An 18,874-nucleotide genomic window follows, 5' to 3' on the forward strand; every position below is an offset into this window, starting at 1 on the left:
CCCTACAGCTGCTTAGAATTTCTAATTTGGAGCAGATCTTTCCTATCTTTCAGCTGATTAAAGACATACTTGGTTTGGAATTGGGAAAGATAGGTTTTTAACAAGTGATTAACAGGCAGTGTTATTTTTTCTAGAAGTTTCAATGATAGGACCAGTTACTGTTTAGGAGGATGCTATAGATCTTGCATGGTGAATTGCTTTCTGTCCTAACCTTTCCTCCTCCTGGGACTCCAGAGTGAATGTTTCAAGTCCTGCTCTAGCTCCTGCTGCCAATGGCACTTGAGTTGCTCCTACAAAGCAAGGAATGGGAGCCATAACACCACTTTATATTTTGTGTGCATTTGTGCAAAGATGCAGTTTCATAATCTCTGTAAATGAAAGTTTTCCTGCTGTTGTAAGGAGGTGCTGGCCCTGGTCTCACGTTCCTGCCATCTCCCTTGTGCTTGGACTACTATTTATGTAGTTATCTGGAGCAAACTTAAAAATAATCTGGAAAGAGAAGCTATCAAAATGCAATGGCTGAGGTGTGAAAAATAAAAAGCCTGGAGGTCAGAACCCCACTTTTTTTTGTGGCAGAATGGCACTACATTCTGACTTTGTTACCATGGCAGAGCACTTCTCACTGTTGATAGCTAAATTTCCTCTTGGGTTGAGCCCATCAGAACAAGCCTCTTGCTGCTACCTGATGTGTTGTTAGCAGGTGACTGCAAGGATGATGGAGCTTTGAGACTGTAAAATCGGCCTGGCAAAGGTTAGAGCATGGGATTAGAGTTGCTCTGCCATGCTGTGCATGTTCTCTGGATACATTGGTGCTGTGATGCAGTTGTGATCTCTCCTTGTCTCTTTGCCTCTCTTCTTTGGTGCAGGAAGTGAAATGTAGCCCTTTGTATATACTTATGGAGGCTTTTTTTACTGCTTATATAAAGGTATATTCTACCTTTATATTATAATAATATAAAGGTATATTCTACCTTTAAGGGTTTTTTTCTGTAGCTTTGAGGAACGTGTAGCTGTGCACGCTTTTCAGAGTTCAATTTGCAAGTGAAAACCCAGTTTAGTAAGAATTTTGAGGCAGTCCTAGCTCGGCAGATAAACTGGATGTTGGACTTCTGGAACTTGTTGTATTTCACCATTTTAATGTAATTTAGCTGAGCTATTAAAATAGAAAAAATTTCTAGGGTACTGTGGTCTTATTTACTATTTTATGCAATTCTCGGACATCAGTTTGCATCCAAATGAAGCATATGAAAAATTTGATAGTTTTGCAGTTTCACTTCTCTCTTACCTTTGAAAAGAAAGAAATACCAACTTTTCCAGAAAGATTGCTTTAATATAACAGGCTGATTCCCTCTACAGGCTAAAATTTTGAAATTTAGGGCCTGTAACTGTTTAAGCATGCTTAATTCCAAGCACATGCTTATTTACAGGATCCAGATTTGTTTGTCTAATTACTTTATAGCATGAGTGAAGCCAGACTGTCCAACTCTCAGGCCCATCTGTTGGGAAGGGGAAGGAGGAACTTGACTGTGTCTGTTCCAAAAAGCTGTTTCACCCACAGTCACCAGATAAAATTTGTTTCAGATTCAGAGTTGGTGGTATTCAGAATACATGGTAGATGCTTTTGTCATAATACATTATCCTGAGCTCAGAATAGTTGTGGCTCATAGAAGCAGCACCACAAGGACATCTCATGGATTGCTTCATTTTAAGTGCCTGCAAATTCTGTGATACTACATATTGAAATAATTTATTGACTTGTTTTATTTATGACACTGAGATAGTGAGAGGTTGTCGTTCCAAAGCTGTAGCATTTTGAGTGATGTAATATTATCTGTCCATCACATTTTGTTCCACAGGTTTAGATGTGCCACATTCCACTGTTGCTTCCTCATGCTAGCCAAGAAGTGTAACTTACACATACTTTGAAAATAATTTGAAACTTTTATAATATTCAGTGGTGTTTATTGACACATGTAATTCTTTGCCTTCTGTGGAAAAATAAAATTAAATAGCCAAATCTGCAGTTTCCTTTATGTCAGAACATGTGTGAGTAGAAACAGGGCTTTGTGGAAAACTCCAAATTTGTATATATGAGTATAAAAATCCTATTCCTTAAAGGAAAAATATTATTCCAAATTTTATTATCTTTATCTTTGGCTACAAAAGCACCTTAACGTTTTTCTTAGTTTTATGTGAACATCCACATTTAAGAGGACAACATAATCACATGCATTTCTGCCCATAAAATCTAATGTAAACTTCATATAAGTGGAGCAAAAATAGAAACTGGAGAGAGAGCTATGTACATTAACTATTAAAACATATAGGGAAAAAAAATTGAGTGATTTCCAAAGGGAAAAAGAAATTGAATTTTTAATTTACTTAAATGTAGTGTAGTAGGCCTTTCTTGGTGGGCGGCTGTAAAAGCTAGTTATGTTTCATTACAGGGTAATTAATCCACAGTTTTCTCCAAGGAACTGTCTGTAAGATTTAAATAAGAACATCTTCCATTAGTAATATCCACGACTTCTTTGCAAAAAGATGCATGGAGTAAAGGAGACAAGGCAGAGTGTGCTTTGCAGGATTCCATGGAATGGTATCTTTGCTGTTACTGTGTTGTCTGGTGTTATCCCATACGCACACTAGTGCTTGCTCAGCTCATGAGGGGGCATCACAGAAGTGCTCCCTTGCCATCCTCTCTCAGATGTAGCTGCTTCTCCCTACTTCTTCCATGCTTGTGCTGGTGTAGGGAGTTTCCTCTTGTCCCTGCTTGCCCTCCAGCTGTGTTTTCCTAAGCTGTGCTGTATCCTGTGTTGACCTAAGACAATTGGTTAAGCTTGCCTTTCAGAGATGGGAACCCTTGGTTTTGTTTTTTTTTTTTAACAATCACATCTGCAAAGCTAAAGGAGCAGCATACTTTAGTACAGATATAGAAATAAATGGCTAGAGATATCAATACCACCAGTTTTTAGAGAAGGCTCTACTTTCTCTTAAGGACATGGATGTTGTGAGATTCAGTAGGAAGATACACATCCCTTTATCTCAGACAAAGTATGTGGGTCTTGTCTATTTTGTGACAAGGATTGTGCCAGGTTCTCTCTACTTTTAGTTGCTGTCCCTGTCCAGAGATTATGATCTTCCTGATACACTTCACTCAGCTCTATGGAGTAAATACCTTTAGAAGGGAACACTGGAGACTAGTCCCTTTCTTGAAGTGGCATCAGCTGGAATGGTTGCTTAGGTTTATATCCAGTTGAGGTTGGAATATCTGTAAGGATGGAAACTCCACAGCCTCTCTCAACTATGCATTCCTGTGTTTGATCAACATCTTCCAGTACTCCTTGCCTTTCTAGATTGCAGCTATCTCACATGTGACTTGTCTCATCACCATGGCCATGACAGTACCTCTGTAACTCCCAGTTTTTCCCTGCTAGTGACTGCCATAGGCATCTCTGGTCACAAATGTAGTTTTCAGTCAGCCTCTATCTTTCCTGCATGCTTTCCCCCATGTACCCTGTTAAATGTCTGGTGACAGTGTATTTGTTGGCAGTTGTCCCTTCTGCTGTTAACTCTTCTTGGGACTATCCCTCAAAATCCTCTAAGCAACCCCTGCCCCTTTAGCTGTTTTTAGCTCATATGGTTCCCAAACTGATGGCTGCGCTGCTGTTGCTGGGGGTGTGAGAGTCAGGAGGGATTAGGCCCTGGGGTGCAGGTACTGACTTGGGGTCACTGCTCTGTGACAGCTACTGTGACCTATGGGACACATCCCATCCTGGGGTTTTATAATGGTTTTATGCTTGAGCAGCTATTGCCCCAGTCCTATCCTTCCCTTACTTGTTGTGATGTTTTGTGTTTTTTTAGTAATTGCAGGGTCTGTATATCCTGGCTTTGGTAGAAGACAGTCTGTTGGTTTAGTGAATTAAACCTGGTTTGGTGTGGCGGTGATGAACAAACAAAACCACAAACAAATGTGTGCCCATGCACATTTAATTATTGATATTTACTGCTTCTCTGGTTCTGAAATAATTGTGATTAATGTACCTGACAACATGATATTTATTTTTTTCATAAATATGCCTGTTTATCATTTAATGTTGCGTCAGAAATTAAATTTAATGCTGTTTAATTGCTCACTTCTTCTGGGAAAATAACTCCAGTTTACTAACAAGATGTAGATGCATCTGCTTTTTTGAAGTGGACTTGATGGTTTGTTCTGCATCTTCCAGTGTAGCTCAGGGAGTCTTTATAAACTCTCTGGGGATCTTCAAACTTAGACCTCCAGAGAGTCTATGAAGTCTTCGAACAATCTTTATCAAATGTTTGATGATGACTATTTCTGTTGACACAGTAACACTTGTCTAAATATCAGCAATTGCAGCTATTTGACAGGAAGTAAATTAGTAACCTTGTGAGGACAGTGGAAAGGATTTTTAAGTCCACTGGCCAGCTGAGAAAAGGGCACTGTGGGTCAAAATGGCATTACCCATGTTAGAGTTTCGTTAGGGCAGTAGGCTTTTAAGTCTTGTTTTTACCAAGAATGTTGCTGATTCAATGTCTTTGTCTGTTATAATGTTTGAGAAATGACTATTTTTCAATCTAGTTATTAGAGAAGATACTTCTAGGGTCATTTACCTTCCTGGCTGTCAACACCAGGGTTCCTTATGCTTAAATCATCAGTAAATTCAGGGTCGTGAGAGCTTGGACAGTCAACGTAAGTTTTCATTTGGTTTTTGAATGTGCAGTATAAATATCATTATAGTCACCTAACTCTGGAAGCATTTTAGAATGTTTGGAAAAATACCAGACAGGTTTTTTTTCAACATACAGGCTTACAATTAATACCCTTTGACTGCAAGCTCAATGTAACATCTCAGTAACACAGTGCTAATTTTTCATTACTCATTCACTTCTAAATATATTCTCACGTTTTGATTATTGATTTGGCCTCCCCTTTGAAAAACACGAGGTATGATATTGTGAAGTGCACTTACTGATCAAGCTGTATGTTTGTGTTCTCTATTAATTTGCAAAGCTTCACGTACAACTTTAGGACGGGAGAAATAGTATGGCTGTATTAAGAGTATGCCTTGTGTCTGTGCATATTCTTCATTTGCTCTAACATTGGAGTTTTTGAACTGTTTGTTATTCTGCTTGTTTTCCCCACTGAATTTCAGTTTGCTACAGAAAATTTTGTAGATGCCATAAACTTGGGTCCTTGATAATGTGAGATATTGCTTTGGCTAGAATGATGCTCCCCTGTTTCTCCCCCTCATCATTGTCCTGTTTTTTTCTCCATAACTGCCTGGTCTTAATTTAGACTAACGTATATTTTTTGTTAAACATCTCATTGAGTATTTTCTGCCAAGCTGAAGGCTTTTTCCAGACCAAAAGCCAAATGGCCTAGAAAGTAAAGTTCTGCTAACTTTCTGTGCTATATTCAGTGCAGTAATTCCAAGTGCTTTCCCCCTCCAAACAAATTAAAAATATGTAGCTTGAATCCTAACTTTCGACAAAATAAAGAACTAATACAGTTCTAGAGTAAATAGTACTTGATAGTGTTTTTTTCTTTTTGTGAAACAAAGTAGTTAATAGATTTGTCTAGTTGTGGCTCAAATGTATTCTTTAATTGATAAGATGGGATACTTATCAATCGATAAGCAAGGACTTCTTCCTACCTTGCTAGCATATTCAGACTGGATTTGTGCAACATTGGCATATTACATTTTAAACTAAGCTTGAATTAATGATTAAACAAATGCTGCTTTTACATCAGGTGAAATCTTGTGTGGTCATGCAACTGGTGGAACTATTTTGTGTTGCATGAAAAATGAAATGGTCTTCCTGAGGCTGGATGATCGGGAAGACTAAGATTACACTCGGGTTTGCCATTTCCTTTGTGCATACCTGATTTCTTCTCTTTATCTTCCTGTAATCAGCAGCTATATCCATTGCCAGGATCTAATTGAACTTAATGAAGAAAGAGGTTCTGCTGTTAAGCTTCTGCATTTTCTGCTCTTTGTGCTGCTCAGGGTGCTAAAAAGAGATGAGTTAACATAAACCTGAGTAGGCTGTTTAACCTTCTTTCTCTTCTGGAAATGTAGATGCAATAACATTTGCAGCTGAAAAGGCTCATTCGCAGTTTCTAATGTTTAAGGATGCAAATGAAGCATTTTGTCTTTTCTGTCGCCTGGAGGTGTTAAGCAAGGAAACAGAAAGAGGTTTCTAGGATTAGTTCCACAGATTTCTTTTATCATGTAAAAATCAAGGGTGGTTTCAATGCCGTGAAGTGAAGAAAAGCAATATGGAAACCATCCAGGGAAAATTCTGAAGTTTAGTTTGTTTCTCCCTAAATTTTCTGGGCATTCCTTACTACTGATATAGGTGACTACTCAAAACTCTTTTGAGCATACCAAGGCTAAGTTTCGGTGCCTCGGGTGCTGTCTGTGTAGTGTTTCATGTATGGTGAAGTAGTTAATCACTCACAGTGGCGTGTCATGCAAACTCCTGTATGTTCAAATTTTATAGTTTGTACATGAGAAATGCTTCTGAACCGAGTTAATTCGATATTGCGTTTAAGTTCTGGACAAACATATAATATATAAACCATCTAAAGCCTTAAATAGTTTTAAAGTGAAATTATCAAGTAAGACTTAAGGTTGCAGATCCAAAGTGAAAACTTGAAAGTGTAGAGCCACAGAGGTAGTACTTGTTCTCAGTGTCTTGTGCTTTGAGCCCTTGGAAAAAGCTGGCTCTGTCTTTTCACTTGCAAAGGTATGATTGGGAGCTATGTCTTCCAATTACAAGTTACAATATACACTATGAACTTTTTGGTAAAGGAGAGTTTTTAATTTCAAAATGTAGAATTAAATCAATGTAAGCACGTTTTCCCTTTCTATGTATAATCTGTGATAATAATAGTTCACAACTTATATCTTGTTAAGGATGTTGTCTACAGATCACTATCATTCTTAGTTTTGACTTTGTAATTTTACCACTTCTGTGGAATTAGAGGAGATGACTTTAAAGTTTAATTAAAAAGAACATTTTCCGTGTGGCATTAGTACTTAAGGTGGTGCTGACTATTTAGAGTTACTCTGGCCACTCCCTGGTGTTTATGCAGAAGTCATAAACCTGTGTACCTTTTCTGTGGTGTACACCTTTTTTGGACACTGGAGTTTAGTTACTTTAGATTGTTTATACTGGCTTGGCAACTGTGCCTTTCGTTTAGGCTGAGCTTTAGATTAGTATAACAAATTGAGTCCTCTCTTTCCACCTCCAGTATTTGAATATGCATATACTACGTTTAAAAAAGCATAATTATGCCTATCTCTCTATATATTATAAATAGCCATGTGCTGTGCCTGCATTCTATTCCTAGCCTACTTTAAGGAAGGCATGTTTGGGACCTGGATAAGACTTGGTGTTATTTCATCCTGCAGAAGTTTGTCTGGTCCTTCTCGTAACTGATTAATGGATTTTCATGCCTCTGCATATTTAAAACTATGGAGACAGGCATTAACAGACTCATTGCAGAGTTAAATAAACCAGTTAATATTTCTCAGAATGATAGTTTACTGGGAGTCTATTAACACAACTCCCTCCCCATGGTAAAGTTTAAACATGGAAACTGGCATCAATTGGCTTATTTTCAAGTAAACGAGTGTATTCTAGTTTTCATTTTTTTGGGTATTGCTGCCCAGCAATTTCCTTCTTTTCTTAAAGTGTGGTTGGAAAATGCTTTAGTGTTCTTTAATTCAGTTTTAAGAAGGAAGACAAACTTCTTGCAGCTGTGTTTAGTTTTAGGTAAAGCCTTTTTTTTTCTGCTAGCTTTTTCCTTTCAAAGGAAACACTTCCCATGTTTTACTTTCTCTTGCAGTACATACTCCTGTTTGAGCCAGTGAATAAGATATTTAAAGTACCAATGTAGTATCACAGGTAGTGACATAGCTTGTGTGGGGGTTCTGACTTCTACATTGTAGTGTGTTTTGGAGCCAAGTAACAGTTCTGATTTTGAAGCAGAATTTGGAAGAAGCCCTGAGACCTGACAGGCTGGGCAGCACAGTTCTTTAATACCACCTTCCTCTGCAAGTTGCCTCAGGCACTGTTACTTGGCCAACTGCCAATTTATATTTTGCTTTTGAGGCTACTTCCTGTTACAGTGTACTTGCCTTGTGCTTCTGAAGCTCAAGGTGATTGTAGTAATCCATCTCCTTCCAAAGACCTCTAACAACACAAAAGCCAAACCTCTTCAGAGAACTGTAGTAGTCAAAGGCAGGTGTAGAGAACAGTAGGATGCTACAGCCCTTCCCTCTTGCATATTTATGCTTTTCCTTACATCACATACTGTCTTCACTGAGCTATAAGCTGTACAGAAAGCTTTAATTTACTTCAGCTCATCTTGTAAAAATATTTGTTCTAATGAAGGATGCTACTTGTATGTGTTGTCTTTTCTCTCGTGCGTGTTGGTGTAAATGTGTGTGCATTGTAAAGATCCTGTAGAATCTTCAGAAGTTCTGCTTATTTCATTGTAAACAAGGTTGGGAGAAACTTCACTGAACTGCTGGAGAGTTACTGCTCTTGGTGATCCATGACAATACCTAGGCTTTTTACTGATTCAGGCCCTTTGCAGCTTAAAATTAAACATCAGAGAATGAATTTTTCCATTTATTGGTACTGAATTTGCAGGTTGATGCCTGCACAAATAATTGGCCACTTCTGTGTATGCTCTTAAATTCTGAGCCTTCAAGACAGCAGCAACAGGGCCAAAAAATTGGAGCTGATATGTCATGGCTGTGCAGAAGGCTTCAGGATATTTTTTCATGTCCACCACATTGTATTGTAGAGTACTTTACCAGTTCAGTATTTCCTAAGTTATTGAGTGGATACTTCTTATTATATATTCTTATAGTAGATGTCCTTGAGGATTTCCTTCCCAATGTTGAATGGACAGTTCCTGAATTCTGAAGTGTTTTATGTACCTGCCTTTTTCAACTGATGTCAGTGTGCTTGTGTTGGTGGTGGTGTTGGATTTTTTTCTCCCCTTTTTCCCTGCTAGTACTCCTGAATCTTGTCTGACTTTGGATGTTTCATCTAGATTTTTCTGTTCTGCTTGGTTTTTTCCTAGGTTGTTTGTACCTCTGTTGGACCTTCTTTTTGCTGCCAGCTCAGCTTTTCAGCCCTGCATTTAGTTCATGTGACTTAGAGGCTTTTTGGCCCAGCTGTCTATTCCAGTCATCTTTGAGGTGTGCTGCTTATCTACTCTGCTTTGTATGTGTCTGCAGGCAGCTGCACATTCAGGTTTTTGTCCTTCTGGTGGTCTGTGAATTGTATGTGGGGGATTGTGTTTGTGGATGATCCCAGTTTTTCTGGAACACTGTGAATACCAGACTACTTGTGCCTGTTCCCTTCTTCTTTGGATCTGCCTTCTTGGCTGGTTGTGTGGCAAGAGGGAGTACAATGGTGAAAGAATCAATCAGTAAGGATTTAATGGAAACCTTTTCTAATTTCTCCTGTGAAGAAAACTTGCAGGTTAAAACAGAACTCCTTTGAAAACCAGACCTATGATAAAGTTTCTACTTAAGTTTTTAGCTGTGGACCCTCCTTCATAATCTTACTCACCAATAAATTCTTCAGTAAGTGTGGTAACTTGTGCTGCCCACACTTGCTGATCTTGCTGTTACCTCACTGCCACAGAATCTTGTTTGTTTCTCTTCTGCCCTTAAGTTGTTGAAATACTTGTAACTACATGTCCAGAGTTGTTTTTAGCAGTGGCTTTGATGCTTCAAACTTCAGCCATTCTGTGACTCAAACAGTGCTCCGCAGAGAAGCATCATGTTTGATTTTTTTAAAACAAACCTTAAAACAGTAATGCAGATTTAACAAGAAGAGCAGGTCAATATGGCAGCATGCAGCCACCCTCCAGAGCACCTCAGAGTTTGAGGATGTGCCATCCTCCCAAAGAAGGTTCTTGTTCCCAGTTGCATGCACCAGCAGCTTGTGGTCCTTCCTTCAGTGCCCATAAAGCTTCTCTGTTTAGCTCATTTTGTCTCATGAAAGTGATGGAAAACATTTCTTACACTAGAAATAGACCGTTGTCTGTCATGTTGGTCAGCTAGGTCAGCTGAGGAGTGTTTAAGCCTGCCTTTACAGAAGGGGGATAGATAGGACTGTGGGCAGGCATGTGCAGGAGGGGAAGGAGAGAGGATGAGGGAAGAGGAACTTGGTTGGTTGCCTCAGTTACTTGAGGGCTGTTAGTATCTTCTGTAAACATCACCCTGAGTTGAAAATATCATATGTAAGTCTGAATTTGATGATTCTGAACTGATGATTCAGTGGCAGTGTGCGATAGATTTTTTTGGGTTCTCCTGTAAAGTTCATGAATTTGTTTAAAACCAGCTCTGTGTTCACAAAGAAAAGCTTATTTTCAATAAAGCAGAGTAGCTACAAATGCTCCTGAGATCTCTCTAGCCTTTCAGGCATTTCTTCCTCAGAGATGAGAAATGCTTCCCTAGAACTACTCATTTCAGGTACTAGGGAATGAACAAGAACAAAGCCTGCATTATTGTCACTGCTTCTGTGTGGTAAGGTAACGGTAGGGGCTCTTGCGCCTGGAAGCAGCTGGGCACTTGGAGTGTGCTTTGACACATCACCATGCTGTGAGTGGAAAAATCCCCTCATCCAATGGTCCTGAAAGAGGAAACACAAGATTCTTGATGGCACTGTTTTTGTACATGGCATATCTCCTTGTTGGTTGAAGCTGCTCCTCTTAAGCTGATATTACATGCAGATTCAAGTATCTTGGCTCAAATGAGGACACCAAAAACTGTGTTTAATTGTGCATAATTAACATAGTAAAAGACAGGATAAGTTTTAGTATCACTTGTTTTGTCTAAAGCTGAGTTGGAACTGTTCAATCATTTCCTGCAGCTCCAGGAGGCCTGGCAGTGAGTTGGCTGCTTTGCCACAGATTCATAAGCCCACAGAAGAGTATATGTTGCCAAGTATACGTGTGTAAAAGTTGCTTATGCGGTTTCCCCTCCTTCATGCTTTCTATCTTTAGTTCTGCTTGGGCTGTCACTGAGACTGAATCCACTACTGACTGTGTAATACACTAATTGTGAATATTTACATTCATAATTTCCAGGAGGAGGTGCAAAGGGAACTCCCCTTCTAGATGGTCACTTTAATTACCTCAGGAGTTTATCAGATGGGCAGGTGCTTTCCAGATGTTGAGAGTATGATGACTTACACTAACATAGGTCAGTCTGGCCCACTCTGTTCCCAGAGCAGTCAGATGTTTGACAGACTGTGACTGTGATGGTTGCAAACTCAATCATGAGCTTCTCAAAAGGATTTTCCAAATCTTGCCTTTGCTTGTTGTACTTTGACACTATGTTTAGTTTTTGCTATATTAGCTGCATTCTCTGAGGATAGACTAAGGCTTTTGTCTGGCATAAAAAGAGCCAACCACCAAAAGGAAGGGAGAATAAACTGCTCACAGTTCTTATGGCATGACTATTAGACCTGTTGTTACTGCTTTCAAAAATAGTGGGCTGTTGGGGAAAACTCTAATATCTGATACTTAAGACAATTAAAAATTAACTTTTTTCATGAATTTCTATGAACTTGTTCTTCTATAAAATATTCCTTTTTATTTGCATGTACCTTTGATTGTGCAAAGTAGAGCAGTGATACACAGATAACCACAGGCATGTTTCTAAACAAAGTGCTGGTGCATGTTTATGGTGAAACTTTTGATGTGTTTTCTGCAGCCAGATTATTAGTCTTCAAGGCTGAAATATGCTGCTGGATGTGTGGAGGAGTAACAGAAGTTTTGGAAGAACTTGTTTGATATGCAATGTGTAAGCTTGTGTAGGTACAGCAGAGGTTTTAGTACTTGTTGCCGCACTGACAGGTCTGTGTGTGAACAAATTGGTAAATCTTTGTGGGAGGTGAAGATGTTGCCACTGCCTTCTTTCTTATGGTCTGTTTTTGGTATTTTCAGTATTGGGCAGTAGACTTTTGAACGGATTGTTTAATACATTGTGTGAGTGTGGTTGATGAAGAAGCTGGGGCACTTTTCTGGTGTTGAGCAGAGAAACTTTGGCAGAGGGCTTGAGCAAGTGTCTTTAAGTGATGGGGTATTAAATTGCTGTAGCAAGACTTGCAAAACTTTGTCAGCTTAAGGCACTACTAAACAAAGTCTTTTTTAATGTGCTTAACTAAAGTTAGTTATGCGTCATGTCAGAGAATGCACACCTTTCCAGTGTAAGAGATGGTTAGACATACTGCCTGGAGACCAGCAGAACCTCCTAGGTTTGTTAATTTATTTTGGATTTATGGTTGTTGCAGAATGCAGAATCACATGTTTTAGGTGTCCTTTGATATCATATTGAATTAAACTATTTAGTTTCAGATTGTTGATGGGGAAATAACTGGCTGTGGTGACTGCCCCAGGTGACTGATATTATGAGGGAATAGCTGGTTGTACTGTGCTGCTGTTTGTTCACCATGGAAAAGCTGATATGTGTAAGGTACAAAGGTTTGAAGCAATTACAGTCAAAAGCTGCATATGTAGACAAGTGCAGTTTGTAAATTCTGACCTATGAAAAGTATACATAAAAAAAAGAGATGCAGGTTGCAACAGGTGATATTTGCATTAGAGTAGTGTGAATATGCTACACATCATCTGGTACTTAATTTTTAGTAAGTATTATGGGCTGTGTCCATGTGGAATATTACAGCTCTACAGGATTCATGTAACAAATATATTGGATGCAGAGATTAATTTCTTGAAATGGCCTGCAGTGTTCCTTCTTAGGTGGTTCATTAATCTTTCCTGAATGGTGCTGTTCTCTTCTTATCCGGCTGTCTGGACAGGAGCAGGGAGTGAACTGGGCACTTTGGAAGTCCATGCCACAAATCAGTGAGATGAGACGGTAGGTCAGGCCTGATGTCCCCTGTGGGCACTTGGCTGGAAAGGTGCATGCTTGCGATGCCATCAATGTAATTTTTATCCTCCCCTGTGACCTCCTGTTTGAATGAAGATTTTTCATTTTCTGTCAGTACAAATAGGAGAGAAGAGAAATACTGTAAGAATATGGAAGTGGGCTGCAAGCTACAAGTCTGGGATGGTCTGATATGGCAGCAAAAGTTTTGAGCCCGATATCTTGACCTCTGGAGATGTTGTGTTTTTGATGGTAAACTCTGAGAAGAAAGTGAGGAGAGGAAACAATATGTGCTGAAGTTTGAAGTGTTATTGGTCAGGATGCAAATGCCAGTATTGTGGCAGAAACTGTGGAAACAAGGTGTGTCCAGGTTAGAAGTGATACCAGAGGGATAGTTTAATCTCCACTTGTCAAGTGTGTAAATGATCCTTTTCCACAAGGTTTTTTGAGATTGGGATACAGTCTGATGATAGAACTCTGCCCTGCCTCTAGGTGTATGCAGGTGCCAATTTCTGCCTCTTGTTAAGAGAGGAAGAAGTACAAGTTTTCAGGTTGTTTCTGAAACAGTCAGCTCCAAACTTTGTGTCGCTGTAGTTTCATGCATCAACGCTCCAAACTTTGTGTCGCTGTAGTTTCATGCATCAACTCTTTGCTTTGTTTCCCTTCTCCTTTAAAAAGTGGATTTCTTCAAGTGCCAAAGGATCTGATCACTACTTAATTATGGATCTGCATCCTTGTTTTGGTCCTCCTCTCTCTTCCTTCTTTGTATTACACTCTTCCCAACTTTCTAAGACAGCTGTTAATCAAGTTGTTAATTCCTGAGTTGCTAAGCTAAGAATCCCAATGCAGTAGAGAATAGAAGGGCAGCGATAAATCCCCAGATGGTTCATTGTGGGTCAAAGCTAACAGTTCTTTGATGTAGCAGGACTGATGCTCTGCATTTGGTTTGGGTGTCCTTGCACTGAGCTTCCTTGTGTGTCTGTAATGCCCACCTGGTCTTTTCTGGATGATCTGTATTTCCCTGTTAGCCAGGATGGTGTGAAATAATGTACACAGAGATGCTGCTGGCACACTGGTCCTGCTAGGAGGCTGCTGACGGTGCAGACAGTGACTCCCAAGCATGTTGACATCTCTTGGCTCTTATAAGATCACAGATAGGAGGATGTTTCCCAGCTTAAACATATTTTTCCTGTGTTCTGGGATTGGATCATGTACTTCCATCATGTAAATTCACAAAGCTTCAACAAATGACTTTTTATTGTTAGTGGCTGTAACTGTATGGTTTGTGTAGCATGTGTCAGAAAGACAAAATACTAAGGCTTGAATTGTGATATAAGAATTGCTGTTTACCATTTTGCTGGTAGTGGTATTAAGTTAGCTGCCCATTGGCTAGAAACAAGTTGGTTTTAGACATTTTACAGATATCTTAGAACTGGGGAGAAGAAAATAAATGTAACTTGGAAGAATTGTGCAAAGCTTGATTTTTAAAACAAAAATTAAATTTTTTGTTTCATCCTTACCCCTCTTTCATCTTCTCTTTCCCCATCCAGTACAAAAGATATGAAGTTACCTGAAACACATGTGTACTTGCTATTGCATCAGTAACTCAGGGAACAGTTCTGATAGAATTGTCTTTAACTTAATGTAGTACTGACCGGGAGAAGTTTGGAAAAATGCCTCTATCTAAATAACCTTGCTGAAGTCTATTGTTGGCATAGAGAAACAGGAGGAAGAAACGTGCAGTTAAAATGTTTTAATACTTCAACATTAATATGTAGGTAAAACATTGATGTTAACTGCTTTCCTTATTAGTGGAGAAGAGTTGCATGAAAGAATCAGGAAATGTTATTTCACTTATTGCTTTATTTTCAAGATCTTTTATCTGTTGAGTTAAAGACTGCATTTTCATTTTGGTGTTTCATTGAGGTTTGGTTTTAGGAATGCATAGAATTTTAAACTGTGTTATCATTTGGCAAGTGCATCGTTGTAAATTACTTTTGGTTATTTCAGTGGTGAATTAACAAACCTCTGGTTTCTGAAGGGATATTTTTAACTTCCAGGCTGGAGTACTTCCACTTGCAGCTATTTTTCTCTGGCCTGGCTTTTGATTTATACAAATGCTAATTATAGGGCTTTGAATCTGTGTGTATACATCATTTCACAAGGTCATACACATTTTTAATGAACTGTCTGAAATATTTATATATTGCTCTGTTGTTATGTAAAGAGATCACTGCCTTGTAAGTCTTGTACTAGCTCAAAAAGAGTAAAAAGTTAATAGTAATATCTGTGTATGAAAAAGCTGATTTTTATTTTTGTCTCTTAAAGTTTTGTCTTCATTGTCTTTGCAGGCATCAGAAGGTGTCACCTTCATTGGACCTGACACACATGCTATTCAAGCTATGGGAGACAAGATTGAAAGCAAATTGTTAGCCAAGAATGCAAAGGTCAACACAATCCCTGGCTTTGATGGAGTAGTCAAGGTGAGAAATCATTTAATTACTGTCTGCCCACTGTAGGAACAGTGTCTAAATCAAAGTATACCTATCGAAGGTCTGATGCAGAATCTAATTATAATTTCCTCTTCTTTTTCAGTAAAATGTAATTAAAAATGAAGTACAGATTTTTACTAACAAGAGAGCTTTAGAGAAGTGGAGAAAGTCCTTGATAATAAATGATGTATTAGTTCTTCAGTGGAGTCTCTTTAAATTTAACATGAAGATGTGTAAAATGTCAGGTGTGGGTTTGACTTATTTGCACATTTTTACATTTCTCAGGTCTTCTTATTGGCCAAGATCTTGACAGCTCTAAGTTAAGTGAAGTTTGTGAAACTGTGTGAAGTTTTCATTTTATGATCTGTTCTGATGGTGCATATTTCCATGTGTTGCAAAATTCAGGATGAGGATGGGATGGGGGGGAATTTGACGGCTCTTTATCAGAATCTACAGCTGTGTAAATTCTTTCTCTTTGTGTATTTTAGAAGGAATGTCTTCCAACAGTTTTGTAAAAAAGAACTTGTTATTTCTTTATAGCTTCTAAGGTTAAATAAGGTATATCTTCATTTTTGTTTATTTTTGCCATAGTGATTGTGTTGGATTCTTCTAAGCCTTCCTTTGTGTCTTAATATATTGTCTATGTTAATGTAGTTAAGCTTTTCTCTTTTAAAACCTTCATTGGATAAAACTAAAACTTGGTTCATTGTAAAATGTTGACCTCCTGGGTTGAAAATTTTTATGCTTTACATGTCAAATCAAATTTTTTTTAAATGAAGTTTGAGTAAAACTTTAAGTTGCATGGAAAAGAGCGTATAGCTAAGCTGGATTTTAAACTCTGTTAAAAGACAAATTACCCCTCAAAACCTGACTGAAAGTGAAAGGTAAATAGAGTGCAAAGGGGCTCAGCCTCCACAGAAATTCTTGGTCCAATGAGGCTGCCTGGGGAACTTGACTAGTGAGAGAGAATGATAAAATCACAAAATAGCTGAGGTCAAAATGCCCAAGAGAATTTTTCAGTACTTGTGATGGAAATGCATGTTTGTAATGTCTGGTAGCAGGATAATGCTGCAACAGGTAAAAGTGCAAAGACTTCTTTCCCTTCTGGAGGACTCCATATGAGTTTTGGACTGGAATTTGTGGCTATGTTGAAGTCTGGGAGTGGCAAATTGGCAAATTTCAGGTTTTTGTTGTATGTTTTAGCAGTCCCTTTTGTATGTGGTCGTTTAGCACTTGTAAGATTTAACAGCAGCCAAGCTGTTGGGTAGAATATTCTTTGTTCTGATATCCTGTATATTCTTTTAGCACCTGTATATTCTTCTAGGATCCTCAAAGTAACTTCCAGAAAAGCATCTAGCTAGAAGATAACTTTGAATTAATCATTTGAACACCACAAAACATTCTCTAATGCAGAATTAAATACTCAAAATGATGGTTTTCTCATTGTATCAAGTTAAAATTTAAGGGTTAATTCTGTTATTCTACTAATAAAAAAACACCAAACCTGACAAAGTAGGATAATGGTTAAGGAACAGATAGGCCTATAACCAGTGCAGCTGAGCTGCTTTCTTGTGTGAACTTGTTTCATAGACCTTCTGTTGCAGTGTTTTTGACAATTATCTGAAGTTCCTGGCACAAAAAGGAAACTTAAGTGATGTGATTGGCAATGGGCTATATGCAGCAATACCTTTAAAACCAAATGAACTGGAATGTAGGCCTGAGTTGACAGCTCCAGTCTTCTGCTATTGAAAGGATCTATGTGGTAGTTCCTTAATGCCAAAGTGCCCGTGTTGTTCCAGTTTCACCTACCTCAGCCCTGCATGGGTTCTGATTATCTGAGGAGTGTTGATGAAAAAGAATACATATCTAAAAGAAACCAAATCCAAACTTGCAATGTGCCCACCAAATAAGAAAAAGTCCCACAGACTTTACCAGCATTGTAGTCTCCATCAAAAAGTGGAGTTGCAAATTTTAAGCTAACCAGTGCTTTGATTACCAGTTACAGGAAATAAAGCTTCTGATAATTGATAGTGTCATACTTGCTATGGATCTAAATAAGTGCCTGTGTTTGTTCTCTGATTTCCTTCCTGTGACAATGTCTTTTGCTCAAATGAATACCCAAATAATTAGGTCATACAGGATGCCTGATCTTTGGTTAGAGCTTGATATGCTATTTTGCAAATTTGGACTAAGATAGGAAGGGCAAAGCTGCTCTAATCAGAACAGCAACACACAAGGAACTGCAGACTGTTTAAGGTTTCTGCCATTCTGTGGGAGACCTATTTTAGTCACAGTTATGAAGCTTTCAAAATCCTTGTGGGCTCTTTTTCCTGAGAAATAAAAATTTTAAAGGTCTTAGGAAGGAGTTAAGTGTTTACTTGATGCTTAAGGTGGTTAGACCTGGCTTCAACTGTAAAGTGGACTTCAGTAAAGCTGGAGGAAATCTGCATTTATGCCTCTGACAATGCTAGAAATTAATACAAATCTGTTGCATGTGTTGTTTGTGGATGAATAGTTGAGGCAAACACAGAGCAACAACTTCTAGTGCTTCATTATTCAACTCAGGACTGCACTGAAAATCTTTGTTACTAGAAGAGTAGTCTTCATCCATGTTAAATAGTGCTGCAGATACTTAGGGTCCTTCATGAATAAAGGATATTTTTCCTTTCTTTGTTGCTTAGCACTTAGACATAGGAGATACTGCTAAGGTTTTGTAATAACATCTTGGAGAAATTGCATGCAGAAAAATTCCCAGTGAGTAGTAATTAAATTAGAAATGTAAAAGAAAGAAGCCCTTCAACAGTATACTTAAAGCTGGAAGGATTGAAGAGGAGGATGCTTGGCATCAGACACAGCTAACTGTTCTTGTACTGGGAAATGCTCTAGCAAATATGAAACTGAGAGTGGAAAGATATGGAATGGAGAGGACAGTTTGTCAAAGAGTGATTTTCTTCTCATCACTGATTCAGTTTCTCAGTAGGCTGGGGCAATTGAGAAATCCAGTTTGAACATATAAGGAACTGGAGTCTTGTGCCGTCAGCTAGAGAGCCAACAAAAGCAATGAAAGGTAATTAATTTCAAAATGTGTAACTAGAATTAGTTTTATAAAACCTGATTGGGAGATGTAGTCATAAATGGTTTTAATCCAAGAATTAGCATTAATCCATGTGAGCAATGGCTATACTAAAGTTAGGGCTGAGATGATGTATTGACTGCAAACAACTGAAGGGGAGTAAGAGACTAGAAAGTGGAGGTTGAGTAATGAGCATAAGAACATGCTGTGGTGAAAAACTGGGAAAGAAATGGCAAGGAAATAATTATTTTTGTATTGTTTCACCATATACAGCCAGTTTGATTTTTATGGCTGGTAGAACACAGCTGGGTGTAGGCACAGAATAATGTCTGTGTCTGCTTAGTTTCACTGATGTCAGTAAA

The 18,874-nt window shown here is 38.4% G+C and overlaps 1 protein-coding gene across 1 annotated transcript in view; it reads left to right on the plus strand.

Annotated features, from left to right (window-relative positions):
* The window catches only part of PCCA (propionyl-CoA carboxylase subunit alpha), a 269,969-nt gene that overhangs the window by 60,631 nt on the left and 190,464 nt on the right, over positions 1-18,874 (plus strand). The window contains exon 7 of the mRNA XM_063149605.1: positions 15,299-15,430. Coding sequence (XP_063005675.1) covers positions 15,299-15,430 — 132 coding nt within the window. The remainder of the gene's footprint in view (positions 1-15,298; positions 15,431-18,874) is intronic.

This window comes from Melospiza melodia, chromosome 2 (assembly GCF_035770615.1).
Source record: "Melospiza melodia melodia isolate bMelMel2 chromosome 2, bMelMel2.pri, whole genome shotgun sequence".
NCBI classification, from domain to species: domain Eukaryota; kingdom Metazoa; phylum Chordata; class Aves; order Passeriformes; family Passerellidae; genus Melospiza; species Melospiza melodia.